At 37.5% G+C, this 20,375-nt stretch overlaps 1 protein-coding gene across 1 annotated transcript in view; it reads right to left on the minus strand.

Annotated features, from left to right (window-relative positions):
- The window catches only part of ATRNL1 (attractin like 1), a gene marked incomplete in the record, with an annotated part of 6,064,901 nt that overhangs the window by 3,003,343 nt on the left and 3,041,183 nt on the right, over positions 1-20,375 (minus strand). Inside the window, 1 exon segment of the mRNA XM_044055896.1 lies at positions 13,282-13,419. Coding sequence (XP_043911831.1) covers positions 13,282-13,419 — 138 coding nt within the window.

Genomic DNA, 20,375 nt, shown 5'->3' on the forward strand with positions numbered 1-20,375 from the left:
TTAAGTTTCAGTATCCATTTCTGTTCATGGCTCTGTAACATTTTCTATATCTCCACCTCTCAGATTTCTATATATGTGTTGCAAGACAAAGAATTTGAAGGAATGAGAAGAATCTGTGCACATAACATGATTAGCAAGTGCATTGGTTCGCTTATTATTCCTGATGTCACGGATATGTTCTAAAATTCTGTCTTTAAAAAGCCTATTAGTTTTGCCAACGTAGAAGGCAGGACATTGTAGTCTTGAAACCTGAATAAGTGTTGGAATGTAGTTTAAAATGTCTGGTTGGATGAATATATATGTTTTTACTGTAGATATATGGGCATGCACTACATGATCTACATGGAAAAGTGCCGTGACGGGTGGAAATGCATGTAGTGTTGCGTGGTTCACTGTTGCAAAGATACTGTTTAAGTGACCTATTGTTCCTAAAGCTAAAGCGTGGAGTATTGGCAATTGTGGCATTAAGGTTAGGGACCTCTTGTAACAGATGCCAATGTCTCCTAATAACATCAGTGTATTGGTTAATGTTACTAACAAACTGGAACACAACTCTAAAATCATTACTAGTCAGAATGACATTGTTATTAGCAGAATCATTCTCCAAGTAATGCCCTTTATTTCAATTAAGGCAGCATCTTCTGAATCTTGGCCAGTTATGCAACTTGTTGGCTGTTTGTCGGTTCTGAGCTCTCAGACTGAAATAACTGGGTAGAAGTCAATTAATTAGGAAGAACTTTGACTGGGTGGGAAATGGGCAAATGTCTTATATTTTCTGTCTGTGTTTGTTTATTAGTAGGATGTGGTATCTAGTCCCTGAGTTGATAAGTTGAGATAGATTTCTTTGTAAGACTTATGTATAAAGTGTGTTTTTAAAGGCCCTATGAAATCAATTATAGAAGGGTACTTTGCATATAAAACTAAACTGGTATTATAAAACATGTCTAATAAAAGCTGCATGCATTAGTAAACTTATGGTATAAAATCCCAACCCTCTTCCAAAGGCAATGTGTCAAGTTACTTTCATTAATATGATTGTTCCAAGTGGTGACTATCAAGAGTCTGCTTACACTGGATCACCAAGCACCTCAAATAAATATTATTTTATGCCTCTGTTCATCATTACAATGCACCACAGAGACAGAGACTGTAGTCTAACATGATTCACAAGGGATCTACTATTGTGCTGAGAACCTTCCATTTGTTTCCTAAGAGGCCACACGATAGTGAGGCAACAGTATATCTAACCTCTCTTCTGGGCATTTAACATGATGAACAAGTTTGTGAAGACTCCAAGCACTAGGTCAGTTCTGCTGGGGTCACCATCCATTTAAATAATCATGCTTTACTAACAGAAAAAATACAAGGTGAGGGGCTGAGGGGACGCCCTAGTATTGATTACAATTGATCCAGAACAGAGTTCAGGAAGACAGGGTTCACCATCAGACAGCATTACTTACTGTCCAAGGAAAATTGATTTTTTTATGATGGCAGATATTTGACTTAATTTATCTGGTGAGAGCATGCACTGTGGACAGATGCATTTAAACTCAGCTGCAAAAATCAGAATAATTAGTCTCCTACATATACGCCTTGGGTATCTGAGGTCTAAACAATTTATTTATTTATTTTTTTGTTTATTTTTTAACTGCAGTAGACCAACTGAGCTTAGTCAAACAGCCCCATTTTTAGCAGTGCTCTGGGAGAACAGCTCCAGTAAATTAATAAAATAATTGGAAAATAATACTATAAACAGATGAAAGCACATGAGTAGTTACAATGTTTTATGCACCTTATTATACATATTTTTACAATCAGATATTATGGAGTAAACAGAAAATGTTATATTACAGTCATCATAAAAGTTTAAATAACATTTAGAAAATTTATTTTATAATTATTATTAGGTTAAAAGAGTTTCAATGTGAATACTGAGATGTTGTCTCTCTCTGATAAAAGAGAAAGCTGATTTTGTGAGTTAACACAGAATACAATATATATCAGACGAATATATAGGAAAAACAATTTCATTCTTTAGAAAACAAAAGGTAGGAATTAAAAGATGTCACAGTACATTCAATTACCTCTTGACCATTCCTTTCCACAGATAAAAAAAAATTTAAGCAGAGCAATCGCTTCTGTAAAGGCGCTCTCCCTGACAGGATATCTACTCTGTCAGTGAGTTATCATCTGACCTCATGCATTAATTCTGAAAACTCAAAGTATAAACTCTCACTTCTATAGATTATCTCTAACAGACTGCATAATTTATCTTCTTAAAAGTGACCTTCAATCAAAGAACCCCTTCAAGACCTAACGCTGCTGGTGTGTGTGTGTGTGTGTGTGTGTGTGTGTGTGTATGCATGTATATACGTAGATATATACGCACACACGTGCACATACACTTGTTTCCATATTCAGTGTGATAAGGTTAAATTAGTGACATTAGCTCATCAGCTATGCAAATAAGCTATTTAAATATGAATTATACATTAAAATAGAACTGCTATTTATGTACAGGTCAGAAGCACTGCAGCAGTTAATGACATTTTAAAGGCATTAGGAAGAATTTTCTGTTACATACAGTGCTTGTGCAGGACAAAATGTTCAGGTTTGATCCTGCTCTTTCATCCTAATGTTGATAACTAACAACATAAATGAACAGAGCACATCTGTTTGTTAGCCTCTCTGTTCACACTGCAAAAGAAATGCATGATGCAATCTGTTTGCTACCGAGTTTTCTAAACAGCAGTCTCTGGCGTAAATATACTACAGCACATCACTGAAGTGGAACATAAGAGTCAGGAAAAATAAAGTCTGAAAGGTGAAGTAAACAAAGGTTAAAACAAACTGAATGACCATATAATGGATTCCACTTAACATTTTGTTCCAAATTCAGTAGAATCATAAACTCCTTAAAAAGTGTGTGAATCAGGACAACACTTTTAAAACTATATGTAAGCATTTCAGTGAAACCTCTTTCACATCACTACTGGCATTCAGGGTTGTTACCTTACTTAATATGATACCATCTAAATGAAATAAAAATCACAGTGCTGCGGTAGCATTGTCGCCTCACAGTAAGACGTCCTGTTCGATTCTCAGCTAAAGCGTCTTCTGTGTGGAGACATGCGTGAATGGGAATACCTTCATTGAAGGTTGTGCGTCAGGGCTGGCAACTCGGTACGTAAAAATCTACTGCCAATCATTAGCGGACCGGAGTTCCGCTGTGGCGACCCCTAACCAGGAAAAGCTGAAAGATACAACAACTGTTGACTGAAGTAAATCAGTGCCTATTCAGCTTGTGTAAATGCTGCATTAAATCCCTTGTGACTTACTGTCCTGAAACTGCACCCACCCCCCTTTTCCTGAAAGAGCTGATTGCAACTTCATTCTAGTACATGCTAACCAAAAGCAATAAAACTCACTATTTCAGAAAGATGGAGGTCCCTAATGACCTGTGTTTGACCAATAAAGATTAGCTCGGTGGTGTACAAAGACAGAGCCCTGACTAAGCCCCTGATCACCTGTGTTTGACTAAAAAAGCTTGGCTCAGTTCTGTACAAATACAGAGCCCTGACTATGTTCTTCATGACCTGTGTTTGACTAATAAAGCTTGACTTGGTGGTGTACAAAGATGGAGCCTTGACTACATCCCTGATGACCCATGTTTGATTAGTACCTCTGACATGGAAGAGATGGACAGAGAAGGTGGGAATGGAGCCATGAATCCATCTCCCAGAACAAGCAAATGTGGCAGTTACATATTCAAGGGAAGGGCATTAAGTGCAGGAAAAATCCACACAGTATGATGACACCATCCAGCTATATCACCTCTAAAAAAAAAAAAAAAAAAAAATCAGCCAATGGGCTATTAACCTGAAGGGGAAAGAATGAGCCAAAAAATGGGACAATAGTCTGTCCCCCCTTCTTGAAGTGGAACAAGTGGGTATATACTGCAGATGCAGCAGCTGAACGAGGGGCTTAATGACCATGTGAGGGGTGCACACAGTAAAACTAAGTAAACAAATAAATATATACTTAGCAACAGTTTATTTAATTACTTACTGCATGGGTGTCATGGCCACCTGGCTCCTTTCCAAGGAGCACCCTCTCAACACAAATACATGAAGAAAGAATTAACCATTGCATTAGAGAACTCAAAAACATGACTACTACAACAGGTGCACACACTGCAAAAGGAATACGAAAAAAACATGCAGAATACAAAAAATAAATCAACAGGTGATACACACTGCAAAAGGAATACGAAAAAAACATGCAGAATACAAAAAATAAATCAACAGGTGATACACACTGCAAAAGGAATACGAAAAAACATGCAGAATACAAAAAATAAATCAACAGGTGATACACACTGCAAAAGGAATACGAAAAAACCATGCAGAATACAAAAAATAAATCAACAGGTGATACACACTGCAAAAGGAATACGAAAAAACCATGCAGAATACAAAAAATAAATCAACAGGTGATACACACTGCAAAAGGAATACGAAAAAATCATGCAGAATACAAAAAATAAATAGAGAAAATTAAACAAACACCTGCATGTTGCCTTGACCTTTTTTTAATCAAACTGTGAAAATGTTACAAGTTAAGGTACTAAAAAACAGAGATACAACAACAAAGACAGTAAGATGTTTTACTTTTGCAGAAGCAGTTTGTTTCTCTAAAGAAAAATGGTTTCAGATCTTATACTGTTGAGCAGCCCTGTCAAAATAACATTATATTCTCTCTCTCTCTTCAGTTACTTTTAACTGCACAGTTTTAAGCAGTATTTATTACCTGTTATGTTGTTATAAAACCTGTCTCGCTACAATGCATGTTCCCTGTATTAAGAATAGCTCATCTCAGAAAGCAATACAAATAAGCAACCTACACTACAGAAAAAATACACACTATTAAGTATTCAATCGTAAAGAGTAAATTAGATAGCAAAACAAAGCAAAGGACAGCAGTATAAATGCATTATCACAATGTTAGTTTAACAATACTGCTGAAAAACAAAGATACAACTAAAGCCACGTTTATAAAGGATGAATGTTTACTTACAGTGGAGAGATGTATAGTTAATAAATAAAGAAAAGTGAGTCCTAGTGTCTAATGCAAGTGAATACAAAATATAAAACAGAATGCTTGCCAGCATCTGTGAATACAGACATTAGATTCATGAAGCATTGTGAATGAGCGGCTACATTATCACATGACTAGAGTCGATGCTAAATGTCTGATCATAATTTCAGAGACCTCTTAGCAGCTACAATTTTAATTGCCAATGTTTTCTTTTTGTTTCACAATTTAATGCTCATAAAGTTAACGGCCATGCTGTTGACAACTCAGCAGAGGCACGTGATAAACCACACAGCAGAATACTAATGGAAAACTCAACCATGGAAGTCAACAGTGGGTTACGCTTATCTTTACATTCTGAGCAACTTCAATACATCAAAAGCACAGTACATGCTTTATATGAAATTTTATATATGTGTGTGTGTGTGTAACCTGCCACATTAACATGACCTTGTTTTACTGCTTGGACATCTTGTTCCCAGAATTTTTTCAAATCTGAGGCATACTGGACATAAGGAAACGAGGTATTTTTCCTCTAATTTAGACAGAACTGCAGTAGTGTGACTGAAAGGCATCTTACACAACTTTTGAACCTACTTTTCACCTTTCTGCTAGAATTACCCTGACTTCTGTAGTTCTCAGAGCAGCTACCTGTTCACAGTAGTTGTAAACCATCGACAAAATTAAGTAAGTAAACTACAGGATTTCTTAAAGATGTCAATTTGCACTCCTTTTAGTACAAAAAGGTGCTTTCCTGCACTTTTCCAGAGGTGTCAAATCTGTCAATGTAATTCAAGAGTTTTTAATTGGCAGCTCTTGTCTCAAAGAACTTTTAACTGATATGCAAACCAGTTTTGTTATTCATCAATCTCTGTGGTGGTAAGAGGTGTGTTTTTGTTCTGAACCTTTGAAGAAATGTGTTGGATTTGCTCAAGAGTATGAGATTTTTTTTTGTTTTTTAATGATTCCTAAATCTCTTTCTACATTCCATTTTCCCAGTTCTGCTGCTGTACTGCAACCCCTTGATGTACGACACTATAGCGTGTACCACACAACCAAAACCATGATCCCTAAGCACAACATATAAGTATTTCTTGTGCTGATGTACGACACTGTAGCATATACTAACACATCACGCAAAACCATGATCCCTAAAGCACAACATATAAGTAGGTATTTCTTGTGCTGATTTACAACACTGTAGCATACTAACACATCACGCAAAACCATGATCCCTAAAGCACAACATATAAGTATGTATTTCTTGTGCTGATTTACAACACTGTAGCATACTAACACATCACGCAAAACCATGATCCCTAACGGCACAACATATCAGTCGTAATTTCTTGTGCTGTGCATAAAACAGTGCTGTCTGTAAAGATGTTGCAGCTACTGGAAAGAATGCTTCTAACAACAGGATTACTACAAAAATGGCCAGCAATATGTTACATTTTCTCACTTGTGCTGTTGCACTGCCTGATATGTGATATTACATATAGGTATAGCACGCTAACACTTCATCCACACATGATCCCAGAGCTTTATAAATTATTAGCAGTTATTCTCTGTGCTGTAGAAAGACTAAAACACTATCCTCAGTAAATATATTGCACTAATAAACACAAATACCTCTAAAAAGTGCATCACTATCAAAAACAAAGCGATGATCTATGTGAATGTATTCTTTTTCTCTTCCTGTCTGCAACAAAGGCAGTAGAGAAAGGTTCCACAACACTCTGCAGATTCTTTTACAGGTGGTGCTGACATCAGCAAGAGCAAGGACTGCATCTGTAAGACTTTGTCAGCATCTGAAAGGAAAAACTACAGATCTGCCTACAATGCATCATGGAGGTGAAGACAAATTCCTCTGCCAAAGTATGTAAACAATTAATTTTAAAAAGGTGACAGGTTTTTTCCTTCCTTTCATTCTAAGGCATTAATGTTTTATAAAGTATAGTCTAGTTCCTAGTAAGTTAACCATACTGGAATATATTGGAGGTATAAAAGAAATCTCAGGATTGAGATAAACTGCATTTGAAGACAGACTTCTTCTTTAAATAAGATCCACAAATGTTTGTGCCCACAAGCATTTTAGTGAACAGAGAGAGAGAGAAAAAAACAGTACCAGTTAACATTTTGTTGCACAAAACTGACACAAAGTTAGAAACAAGGTATGATCAAAAACAAAATTAAGAAGCTAAAGAATAAAATGGATAAAATTCTGCCCATCCTCTTTGACCCGATAAGTTAGGCCAGGAGACTGGATTAGGAGAAGATATAATAGAGCTGAAATCTATGTTCCAATCACTGCTTACGAGACAGTGTTGTTGTAAAGAGCCAATAAGTGTCTATTTTAAAAATTTCCAATCAGGTGTTGATGAATTCTGTTTATTGGTGTGAAGATTTAGGTCAGTGATATTCATTTTGGGGGTCTGTATGTGTGGTGTGCATGGGTACAGTGTAGGAACTTACTTTTTCTTTTTGCACAGTTAATGGCAGAATATGCCCAGGGATTCAGACGCTGTCCAGTTCAAATCTCAGCTAGGGCGTCTTCTGCATGGAGACATGCATGAATGGGCATACCTTCGTTGAAGGTTGTGCATCAGGGCTGGTAACTTGGCACGTAAAAATCAACTACCAATCATTAGTGGACTGGAGGTCCGCTGTGGCGACCCCTAACCGGGAAAAGCCGAAAGACACAACAACATTCAGAAAACCCTTACCATGATGCAGAAGGTTTGGCTCAGAAGGTTTCCACATCTTACAGAGTCTTCCCAGCTCTTAAGACAGGTCCCCCACTATTGTTTTCCTGTCATGGGAGCTTAGTTCAGAGATCAGTCATACAGGTGAAGCCACATGATAAAGCAGCAGTCCAGGGGAGTGGTTAATGCCAATTAACCATACGCTTTTCCCTTGGAGATGTTTGTGGATACCACCTTATTCGTTGAAATAAAATTTTATTCTATCAAGGAAAAAGTGAATGCCATCAAAAGACAGCAGTGACATATTCACTGTTATGGAAGTCCAAGTGATGCATGTAATTGTATCACAGCCATGGGGGATGGTAGGCAAGTGTGTGTTTCTTGAAAGAGGTATGAATGAATGTGTGTGAACGTGTTGATGTTTCTGCCTGAGTGGTAGCATGATGGGGAATAGATAGTAGAAAGTATGCATGCGTGTGCATGTGAACCGTCCTTGGTGGTTGCAGTATGGTAGAAAGGGTACTGTGATCTTTGTGTGTGTGTGTGTGTGTGTGTGTGTGCTTAATTACTGCTTGATGAATATGTCACTGTCATGAATGACACAGGGCAGAAGACAGCTTATGGTTACAGGTGGCACATTCTACTAGGGCTTACATGCAAGGGATCTCCTAGATGTCACTGTGATGTGCTCTAACCATCCTCACTGAATGAGCACAAACAGACAAAGGCTTACTTACGAAGCAAGACTGCTCTTCCTGAAGGGGGGATACATGACATGCATCATTCAGGACTTTGCTATGATGGAGTATGTAGACTTACATATGCATCACAATCAACAAAATAGTATGCAGACTAGGCTGGAATGTATTAGTTCACTGGATCAGGCACTGTAAGTTATGGTAGTTAATGTAACAGAGATATAAGGTAAGTTATGTTAGGTGATGTAAGGTAAGTTATGTTAGGTAATGTAACAGAGATGTAAGGTAAGTTATGGTAGGTAATGTAACAGAGATGTAAGGTAGGTAATACAACAGAGATGTAAGGTAAGTTATGGCAGGTAATACAACAGAGACGTACGGTATGTTATGGCAGTTAATACAATAGAGATGTAACGCAAGTTATGGTAGGGAATCTAACAGAGAAGTAAGGTAAGTTATGGTAGGTAATGTAACAGAGATGTAAGGTAAGTTATGGTAGGTAAGTAACAGAGATGTAAGGTAAGTTATGGTCGGTAATGTAACAGAGATGTAAAGTAAGTTATGGTAGGTAATGTAACAGAGATGTAAGGAAAGTTATGGTAGGTAATACAACAGAGACGTAAGGTATGTTATGGTAGGTAATACAATAGAGATGTAAGGCAAGTTATGGTAGGTAATGTAACAGAGATGCAAGGTAAGTTATGTTAGGCAATGTAACAGAGATGTAAGGTAAGTTATGGTAGGTAATGTAACAGAGATGTAAGGTAAGTTATGGTAGGTAATGTAACAGAGATGTAAGGCAAGTTATGGTAGATAATGTAACAGAGATGTAAGGTAAGTTATGGTAGGTAATGTAACAGAGATGTAAGGCAAGTTATGGTAGGTAATATAACAGAGATGTAAGATAAGTCATGGTAGGTAATGTAACAGAGATGTAAGGTAACTCATGGCAGGTAATGTAACAGAGATGTAAGGTACAGACATGTAAGGTATGTTATGGTAGGTAATGTAACAGAGATGTAAGGTATGTTATAGAAGGTATTGTAACAGAGATGTAAGGTAAGTTATGTTAGGTAATGTAACAGAGATGTAAGGTAAGACACGGTAGGTAATGTAACAAAGATGTAAGGTAAGACATGGTAGGTAATGTAACAGAGATGTAAGGTAAATTATGGTAGGTAATGTAACAGAGATGTAAGGCAAGTTATGGTAGGTAATGTAACAGAGATGTAAGGTAAGTTGTGGTAGGTAATGTAACAGACATGTAAGGCAAGTTATGGTAGGTAATGTAACAGAGATGTAAGGTAGGTAATGCAACAGAGATGTAAGGTAAGTTATGGTAGGTAATACAACACAGACGTAAGGTATGTTATGGTAGGTAATACAATAGAGATGTAAGACAAGTTATGGTAGGTAATGTAACAGAGATGTAAGGTAAGTTATGGTAGGTAATGTAACAGAGATGTAAGGTAAGTTATGGTAGGTAAGTAACATAGATGTAAGGTAAGTTATGGTAGATAATGTAACTGAGATTTAAGTTAAGTTATGATAGGTAATGTAACAGAGATGTAAGGTAAGTTATGGTAGGTAATGTAACAGAGATGTAAGGCAAGTTATGGTAGGTAATGTAACAGAGATGTAAGTAAGTTATGGTAGGTAATGTAACAGAGATGTAAGTAAGTTATGGTAGGTAATGTAACAGAGATGTAAGTAAGTTATGGTAGGTAATGCAACAGAGATGTAAGGTAAGTTATGGTAGGTAATGTAACAGAGATGTAAGGTAAGTTATGGTAGGTAATGTAACAGAGATGTAAGGTAAGTTATGGTAGGTAATGTAACAGAGATGTAAGGCAAGTTATGGTAGGTAATGTAACAGAGATGTAAGGCAAGTTATGGTAGGTAATGTAACAGAGATGTAAGGCAAGTCATGGTAGGTAATGTAACAGAGATGTAAGGTAAGTCATGGTAGGTAATGTAACAGAGATGTAAGGTAAGTTATGGTAGGTAATGTAACAGAGATGTAAGGTAAGTTATGGTAGGTAACGTAACAGAGATGTAAGGTAAGTCATGGTAGGTAATGTAACAGAGATGTAAGGTAAGTCATGGTAGATAATGTAACAGAGATGTAGGGTAAGTCATGGTAGGTAATGTAACATAGAAGTAAGATAAGTCATGGTAGGTAATGTAACAGAGATGTAAGGCAAGTTATGGTAGGTAATGTAACAGAGATGTAAGGTAAGTTATGGTAGGTAATATAACAGAGATGTAAGGTAAGTCATGGTAGGTAATGTAACAGAGATGTAAGGTAAGTCATGGCAGGTAATGTAACAGAGATGTAAGGTAAGTCATGGTAGGTAATGTAACAGACATGTAAGGTATGTTATGGTAGGTAATGTAACAGAGATGTAAGGTATGTTATAGAAGGTATTGTAACAGAGATGTAAGGTAAGTTATGTTAGGTAATGTAACAGAGATGTAAGGTAAGACACGGTAGGTAATGTAACAAAGATGTAAGGTAAGACATGGTAGGTAATGTAACAGAGATGTAAGGTAAATTATGGTAGGTAATGTAACAGAGATGTAAGGCAAGTTATGGTAGGTAATGTAACAGAGATGTAAGGTAAGTTGTGGTAGGTAATGTAACAGACATGTAAGGCAAGTTATGGTAGGTAATGTAACAGAGATGTAAGGTAGGTAATGCAACAGAGATGTAAGGTAAGTTATGGTAGGTAATACAACACAGACGTAAGGTATGTTATGGTAGGTAATACAATAGAGATGTAAGGCAAGTTATGGTAGGTAATGTAACAGAGATGTAAGGTAAGTTATGGTAGGTAATGTAACAGAGATGTAAGGTAAGTTATGGTAGGTAAGTAACATAGATGTAAGGTAAGTTATGGTAGATAATGTAACTGAGATTTAAGTTAAGTTATGATAGGTAATGTAACAGAGATGTAAGGTAAGTTATGGTAGGTAACGTAACAGAGATGTAAGGCAAGTTATGGTAGGTAATGTAACAGAGATGTAAGGCAAGTTATTGTAAGGTAAGTTATGGTAGGTAACGTAACAGAGATGTAAGGCAAGTTATGGTAGGTAATGTAACAGAGATGTAAGGCAAGTTATGGTAGGTAATGTAACAGAGATGTAAGTAAGTTATGGTAGGTAATGTAACAGAGATGTAAGTAAGTTATGGTAGGTAATGTAACAGAGATGTAAGTAAGTTATGGTAGGTAATGCAACAGAGATGTAAGGTAAGTTATGGTAGGTAACGTAACAGAGATGTAAGGTAATTTTTCGTAGGTAATGTAACAGAGATGTAAGGTAAGTTATGGTAGGTAATGTAACAGAGATGTAAGGTAAGTTATGGTAGGTAACGTAACAGAGATGTAAGGTAAGTTATGGTAGGTAATGTAACAGAGATGTAAGGTAAGTTATGATAGGTAATGTAACAGAGATGTAAGGTAAGTCATGGTAGGTAATGTAACAGATGTAAGGTAAGTTATGGTAGGTAATGTAACAGAGATGTAAGGTAAGTTATGGTAGGTAATGTAACAGAGATGTAAGGTAAGTTCTGGTAGGTAATGTAACAGAAATGTAAGAGTTAGAAAATGTTTCTACAACTGTGGAGAGAAGAAATTCAAAAAGCTAGAGAACATTCAACTGGGACAAACTGGAACAGGGTACAACACGTAGGAAGACTCACATTAAAGGGTATGACAAGGCAGATGACCCAGGGTATTCCAGAGGTGAGCAGCTGTATGTTTACAAAACATGCAACCATTGTTTATGTGATGAAACACTGACTGGTAATGAGAACAGAAATGTTGCCATTTTTTTAGAGGATTTCTCCCCTTTAAGTCTCAATAATTTCTCTGTGTTTAAAGGAAAAATATAATATTTTACTTTTTGGTTTACTAATATTCTGGCAAATCCCTTTTGTGGGCTTTCAATGTTGTAGGATACATCACCTACAAACAAGCACTTTCAAAAGCACGTGTACATGGCCTAGATTTGTGCATATGCCAGTTTGCCTGTTTACTTATTTATTACATACTCTGATACACACATTTTGTCTTCTATTCTGGAATAGACCTAAAGCCTCTGGTCATCACAGTAGGTAATAGTAGCCCTAGAACAGAGCAGTTAACTGCAGCAAGGTCTTAATAACAGTAAGTGATGCTTATAATCATAGTGGTAGAGTGATATTACTTCCGCGAATGACCAGCACAGCTCATAAAACAGTGTAAACTGAAGCAAGAATGAAGACTGCATACAGAAGACAACAAAAGACAAAATATCAACAAGAAATACCATCCAACAGTCACAATTTCAATTACATAATCTCAATACATCTTGTTTAGGAACTTCATGTATTTACTGCTAATACTCACCAGTGATCACTTTTAAACTAAATTAAAAATACAGTGTCTAAGACATTGCTTTCTCTTTCAATCTGTATATATCTATCTAAGCTATACATTGGATACCATAAAATGCTGCTGCTGTTACCATAAATAAATATGCTGATGTATGCTAAATAGATCTTCTAAAATGACCTACGAGTAAAACAACAAAGAGCTTTTCCTAGCAGAAAGTTTGCCTGGTGTCTACACTTGCACAGGCTGTACATAGAAAATTATTCAAAATCCTAAGATATGAGCTACAAGTAAAAAATAACTTGTTCAAACCATCATCAACTGTTGTCAATTCATGTAGCAATCAAGAAACATCACTGCACAAAAACAGACAAGTAAAAATCTGCTATTTTTGAGTTTAGTACTTACCCTGACATTTCCCGCCATTAGTTGGATCACCATAGTAACCTGCCAGGCACGACTCACATTGTTTGCCCATAGTGAGATTTTTACACTGTTCACAGACACTTCCATTAACACACGTACTGTGTCCATTGCACTGACATGCTGAAAACGTAAATAACATGCGTTAGTGGACCAACAAGCCGACCTACAGAAACAACAGCTCATTAAATCAATATGTTTTATGACCATGAGCAGCACGGACTCATGTACAGAAAATACTTCCTTATTAACACAAAACAACCGCAGATATATATTACACATCATTCTACAAACCATACTATTTGTATAGGTTGGGAGGGTGGCCTAATGGTTAAGGTGTTTGCCTTACAAACACAAGGTGTAGGGTTTGAATCTCACAAGGGATAATTGGCTAGGCTTAAAATGGCTCACAAGGGCAGTTAGCTTAGTACTAATCTATGAATCTATGAATCTATACATCAGCATCCCCGAAAAACAAAGTGTTAGTGGAACAAAGCTTCCAGACCAGAATATGACAGCACAGTTGTATAAAATGCAGACAAGATTAGCATGCATCACCTATGCAAACCTTCACTATGAAATATAAACAAATTTGTTTATGAAAACAGGGTTGGGACCTTTACCTGACAGACACAATGTACAGGGTTTGATTCTCACCTTTGAAGGAAATTAGCTAGGATTAAAATGCTTCACAAAAGCAGATAACCTGGTATTTACTTAGAAACCTATCAACCTATAAAAACACTACTCTATGTCCACTAGAGTTGGTATGATTCCCTTGAAGGAAGTACTTAGGAACATACCAACCTATACAAATACTACTGTATGTCCACTTGGCCTAGGTATCATTTCCCTGAATGAAGCAATGCATGCAAAACAAGATTTTCTCACTCTGAGTGCATACTGCCCTTGTAATCTGTACAAGGTGCTGCTAATATTTAAGAGAAGAACAAAGTGGGGCATGAAGTTACTGGTAAAAAAAGTCATGGGAAAGAACATCAAAGTGGCTCATGTACAACTGGAGTAGAGAGGCCTTAAAAATGTCAACAGGTGCAGAGGGCTGCCATTGGACCAAAAATAATACAATGAAATCCAAATACATCAGTCTATGAACAAGTCATTATTCACAGCACAAAGCAGCACACCAGAAATGAGCACACAGTATTACTCAAATCGTTAAGGGCACTGGTACCAGTGGGTACGGTGAGAGAAAGTGATACTTTAAATACTGCTACCGCTGCTGCTAGGGACATGCCACTAGCACCGTGAGGATGCAGGGCAGATACAACACACCTTCTGTTAGGGATATAGATAGGAATAAGGTGTACATGACTAACATTTTTGATTCCCTGGATAACATAAGTGGTAGGAGCGAGGGAAGTTCAGGGAATAACATGGGCAGTATAACGGGAAGTTGGACTTGACTATTACCATAACAAAGATGAAAGATGTGACAAGATGATTACAATGGGAGGAATTCTAATTTATTTCCTCTGTTTTTGTCTTTAGAAGAGACAAAGTTAATATGCTTATTGCAATGACTTGTAGTGCAGCAATGGAGGAGTAGAAAGATGGTGTTCACTTTATAGTGCCTACAAAATGATAAGGTAGCATCAGATGGCTCTTACTGTTGAAATACAATACTGTGAGGGATATGAAAACTGAGGATGCTGCAAATGACTTATTTCACATATGAAACACAGTTGGGATATGCAATATAAATTATGCAATACACGAACGCAAGGTCAGAGAATGACATCAGGATGGTACATGATATTGGGATACATCATACCTGGTTGCAAGATTTAGAATGACAGAGAGGTTGGATTGGGAGGGAAACTTATGTATTGCTTGTCCAGTGGTGTGGTGATATGTCCTGATGTAGCTTTACTTACTTTATTCATACTGCATATGCAACCTGGTTCTCTGAGAAATGTTTTGTTGTGCAACAAAGCTTTCTTTAATAATACCAAAGATAAATAACATCCACAAATTAGGAAATTCACAGAAACAAATAACTATTTTGCTTTCTGCTCGACTTTCATGTTGTGTGATATAACCATGATGAACTACAATGCAATGTAAAAAAAGGAACAAGTGGGGAGATGTAAAAGTAGAAAAGAAGGGCCATCTCTGGTTAAGGAGAACACGGCATTTGATTAAGGAACTTTACCATCACTGCGACACACGACACTTGTGCATGACAAGTTGGGACTTTTCTACAGTAGACAAATGATTCAGCTTGGACGCATAAGTAGCTACATCAATTAGCTCATAAGAACAGAGAAAAGCAAAAAGAAAAAAAATAACTGCAGAACAGGAGATCACAGTATCATAGAAGAATACTGCACTTATCTTTGAGTAAACTGTCTTACGCTCATCTTTGAGTCTGTTCTCTGCTGCCTTCAGTGTTTTTTGGTTCTTGTTTTTTTTCTACACTGACTGCTGTTTTTTTGGTTGATTATAGAAGAATCCTGTACTATTGAATCAAAGGTGCTTTTTTAATCCTAGCCATGATATAGGTACTGGTTCCCAAGGTATGTGTGAGTATATATATATATATATATATATATATATATATATATATATAGATATATATATGTCTACTTCAGTAGACCGAATGTTCACTTACCCAGCTTTCAGATAGCCAAGACGAAAAGGCTGACAACCACAGAACACTAACATTCCAGAGCACCAACTTCCCACTCCAGTTAAGAAACTGGTGTGCTACTCTGTTGAACTTTGCCCCTTACCCCCACGGTAGTGCATTCTTGCAGTTGGTATATTTAGTGGGGGGCTGTAGACCCCCACATGGGTGGGTTTACTTTCCTTTGGTTTTACTATTTTTACAGGATGGCCTAGTGGCTACTTACCTGGAGTGGGAAGTCTGTGTTCCGGGATGTCAGTGTTCTGCAGTTGTCAGCCTTTTCGTCTCAGCTATCCGAAAGTCGGGTAAGTGAACCTTCAGTCTACTGAAATATATATATATATATATATATATATATATATATATATATATATATATATATATATATATAGGTTCACTTTATAACATCGAAATACTGAAATGTCGAATTTCAGTATTTCGAAGCTATAAAGTCGAATGTTAAAAATAGCGAACGTTCATAATCGCGAATTTGACGTATGTCAAAAATATGTCGAATTCGCGGTTATGAAGTTGCGCTATGTAATGTCCGGGTTTGTGTTTTGTTGGTGCGCTTGCGTGTTTGGATGTAGGTGTTATGTCAGGTAAGTGAGTGTTTTGTAAGGGTTTTGAGTGGGAGTTAGAGTGTGTGTGAGGGATTGGAGAATGTGCGTGTGTGTGAGCGAGCTTTTGTGTTGTGTTTGTGCGATCTCGGAGTTAGTAAATATAAGTAGGGCGGCTGTGGGCGGCTTGCCCCCCTGCTTATGTGTGTGAGTTGTGTATGTGTGTGGTTTTTGTTTATGTTGTGATGTGGGTGTTGTGTTGTATGTTTAGTATAGTGTGTGCGGTGTTTTCGGTTATGTGGTTTCGCGGTTTTTGTTTGTCGGTGTTTTGTGGATTCGGTTTTATAGTCTTGAGATACTGAAATTCGATATTTCAGCATTTCGAGGTTATAAAGTGAATCCATATATATATATATATATATATATATATATATATATATATATATATATATATATAGATATCTACACACACACACACACACACACATACATGTATATATATATATATATATATATATATATATATATATATATATATATATATACTTGAGCATGGGTGACCAAGCATTTACAAATTTCCTCTCACTAACAGAGACACAGGTGTGTTACACCTGTGGTATATTTGCAGTTCCCCAATTAATGACACAAGTTTAGCTTGAATACATGCCGGGATTAACTCTGATTCACATGGATGGGAAACCTGTTCCACAGAAGGGGGAGCCTCTGAGAGACCACATACCTGTCCCTGAAGCATGTCCTATTTATGTTGCAGGCAAAATTTAGGTCCCTGGTTCTGGTTTTCCTAGTGCTATTTGTTTACATATGTGTAACTGATCCATTAGGGCGGGATCAGAGGATATCTTGTAGGCCAGGCATAGTTTGCCTGTATAGGCCATGAACAAACAAGAACAAGCACTGCAAAGGGCAACACAAAAATGGAAAAGGTTTATACTGGCACACTTGGCACTAGTGCATGATATCAGCTTGGGAAATGCAAGCCACATAAGGATATTAGCACACAAAATAACAGTAAACTTATCCAGGAACTTGATATCATCCAGTGGCAACGTGGATCTGCACAGGACTGAATATATGTGGTGTTATGGTTAAATGCTACCAAGTAAGAATTTACACTATGGTGCAGTTGTTTATTCTAACAGCAGCTGCATCTGATGCACTAATTTCCCGAATTGCTTGTGCTGATGTTCACTGTAGTGGTAGCAATCTGACCAAGGTAGAACATGCTTCCCTATTCCTCAGTCTGACCACAGTAGAACATGATTCCTTATCACTCAATCTGATCATGGTAGAACATGCTTCCCCATCCCTAGGAACCATCTCCAGCTCATTCTGTGACTTCCCCAGGTATTATCCTAGCTTCATCAGTTATAAACCGATATTTATATAAATGTCAATAACACATGCCTTCTTTTTGTAAGTGATGAAGCCAGTTTAATGGTGAAACCAGTCTTACACTATACGATTGTCAGTAGTATGGAGCTTACTTTTATAAACGACAAAGTGAGGTTTCTACTGAAACTGTTCATATGTATGATCTAAGAAAAATTACTTTTCAGCTCACTTTTGAGCTTTTTTTATCCATACTATGTACAGTGAAGAAAATAACACTGATCTGTTAAGTCTTTTTCATTTCCCTAGGTGTTTCCATACAAGCTAAGGAACACAATCCATCCATCATGTTTAGGGTTTACCTCTCAGTAAGTTATGCAAGTACATCCCCCAAGAGAGATTTGTAGGGGATATTCTCAAAATGTTCAGAAGCCAGCTCATCTGACTCCCTTCTCAACTTGGGGGAAGAAGTGAGGTTGCACTCGGACATCCTCCCAGACTGCTAAGCTAATCACTCTATCACCAACAATAAGCCCCACTATAACAAGAATAGACCCTCCTTCTGTCTTTTGATTTATGAGACCCCACCACTTTTTGGTCACTATCCAAACCTCATGACCTATAAGAGGATGGGGAATTAATAAAGGAATATTGGGTTGCACTAAATCTGGACTCATTACAAAGTAAAAAAATCAAAATCTGACAGTACCATAGAACAAAATTATGGAATAAAATATTAAAATTTGTAACAATAGTTTTTACAGGAGGGATTCTGCCTCATGCAGCTCTCGGTGTAGGTGAAGTATCCCATACTCCCAATATATAAATGAAGTATTTATTTATTTTTCTTTGATATTTGTTTATCAAGATTGTCTGACTGGGTTAGATAACCCATTTTCAGTGGAGGCTCAGGGAGAAAAGCACCTCTGAAGTCACACAAATGCAGAAAAAGGGAAATCCGTACACAAATCAAGCCATATGCTTTCCTTTGACTCTGAGAAGGCTAACCTTGGAGATCCTGTTCAGTTTAGGTATGGATCTCTGCACAGTACTTATATTTCAAAAGATGCTCTTAAAGGTGTAGTACACTTGAAATGTCCATTAAATGGAGCACAGCAAGTTTTGGTGTACCCAAGGACTGAGACTTAAGGAACTGATGCTCGCAGTACTGTTGTCTCTGTTGCCACCTGGTTGTCATTCACTCTCCTTCTGTTGTTCCTTTACTCAATAACATGACTCCAAGGCATTTAACTTTACTCAGTGTAGCTGTTCTTCTTTTTATGCAACCTCAGGATACTTAATTCCACCTGATGTAACTGAAGTCCCCTCACAGGAGACCCCAGGATACTTAATTTCTCCTGAGGTGGCAATGTCCACCACACAAGACCCTAAGATGCTCGAGTTCATCTGAGATAGATGCTGTGCCCCTCACAAGACCAAGAGATACTTAATTCTACCTGAGGTAACTGAAGTCCCCCCACAGGAAACACTGAGATACTTAATTCTACTTGAAGTAACTGCTCAACCCCCCTCCACATGCTTGTATGAAGCATTTTACCTTTTTATAAAAAACATCCATGACCTTTTGGTGGCATTGGTGAACCATGTCACACACAGCAGTGTATGCTGGAGATATGTTACTTGAATCCAAAAGGACATTAGCTGAAAAGAAACACACAGCTGCCCCCCCCCCCATGTAGCAGGTAAGGGTGATAAAGGATAATGAGGGAAACGTACTCACAAGCGAGGAGAGCGTATTAAGCAGATGGAAAGAGTACTTTGAGGGGTTGATGAATGAAGAGAATGAGAGGGAGAGAAGGTTGGATGATGTGCGGATAGTGAATCATGAAATGCAGTGGATTAGCAAGGAGGAAGTAAGGACAGCTATGAAGAGGATGAAGAATGGAAAGGCTGTTGGTCCAGATGACATACCTGTGTAAGCATGGAGGTGTTTAGGTGAAATGGCAGTGGAGTTTTTATCTAGATTGTTTAATGAAATCTTGGAAAGTGAGAGGATGCCAGAGGAATGGAGAAAAAGTGTTTTGGTACCAATTTTTAAGCATAAGGGTGATGTGCAGAGCTGTACTAACTACAGAGGGATTAAACTAATCAGTCACACATGAAGTTATGGGAAAGAGTAGTAGAAGCTAGGTTAAGAAGGGAGGTGATGATTAGTGATCAGCAGTATGGTTTCATGCCGGGAAAGAGCACTACAGATGCAATCTTTGCTCTGAGAGTGTTGATGGAGAAGTACAGAGAAGGTCAGAAGGAGTTGCATTGTGTTTTTGTAGACTTAGAGAAAGCATATGACAGGGTGCCTAGAGAGGAGTTGTGGTATTGTATGAGGAAGTCGGGAGTGTCAGAGAAGTATGTAAGAGTGGTACAGGATATGTACAAGGGTAGTGTGACAGCGGTGAGGTCTGCGGTGGGAGTGACGGATGCATTTAAGGTGGAGGTGGGATTACATCAAGGATCAGCTCTGAACCCTTTCTTATTTGCAATGGTGATGGACAGGTTGACAG

The sequence above is a fragment of the Protopterus annectens genome, chromosome 14.part0, assembly GCF_019279795.1.
Source record: "Protopterus annectens isolate FY-2018-M chromosome 14.part0, PAN1.0, whole genome shotgun sequence".
Classification (NCBI taxonomy): domain Eukaryota; kingdom Metazoa; phylum Chordata; order Ceratodontiformes; family Protopteridae; genus Protopterus; species Protopterus annectens.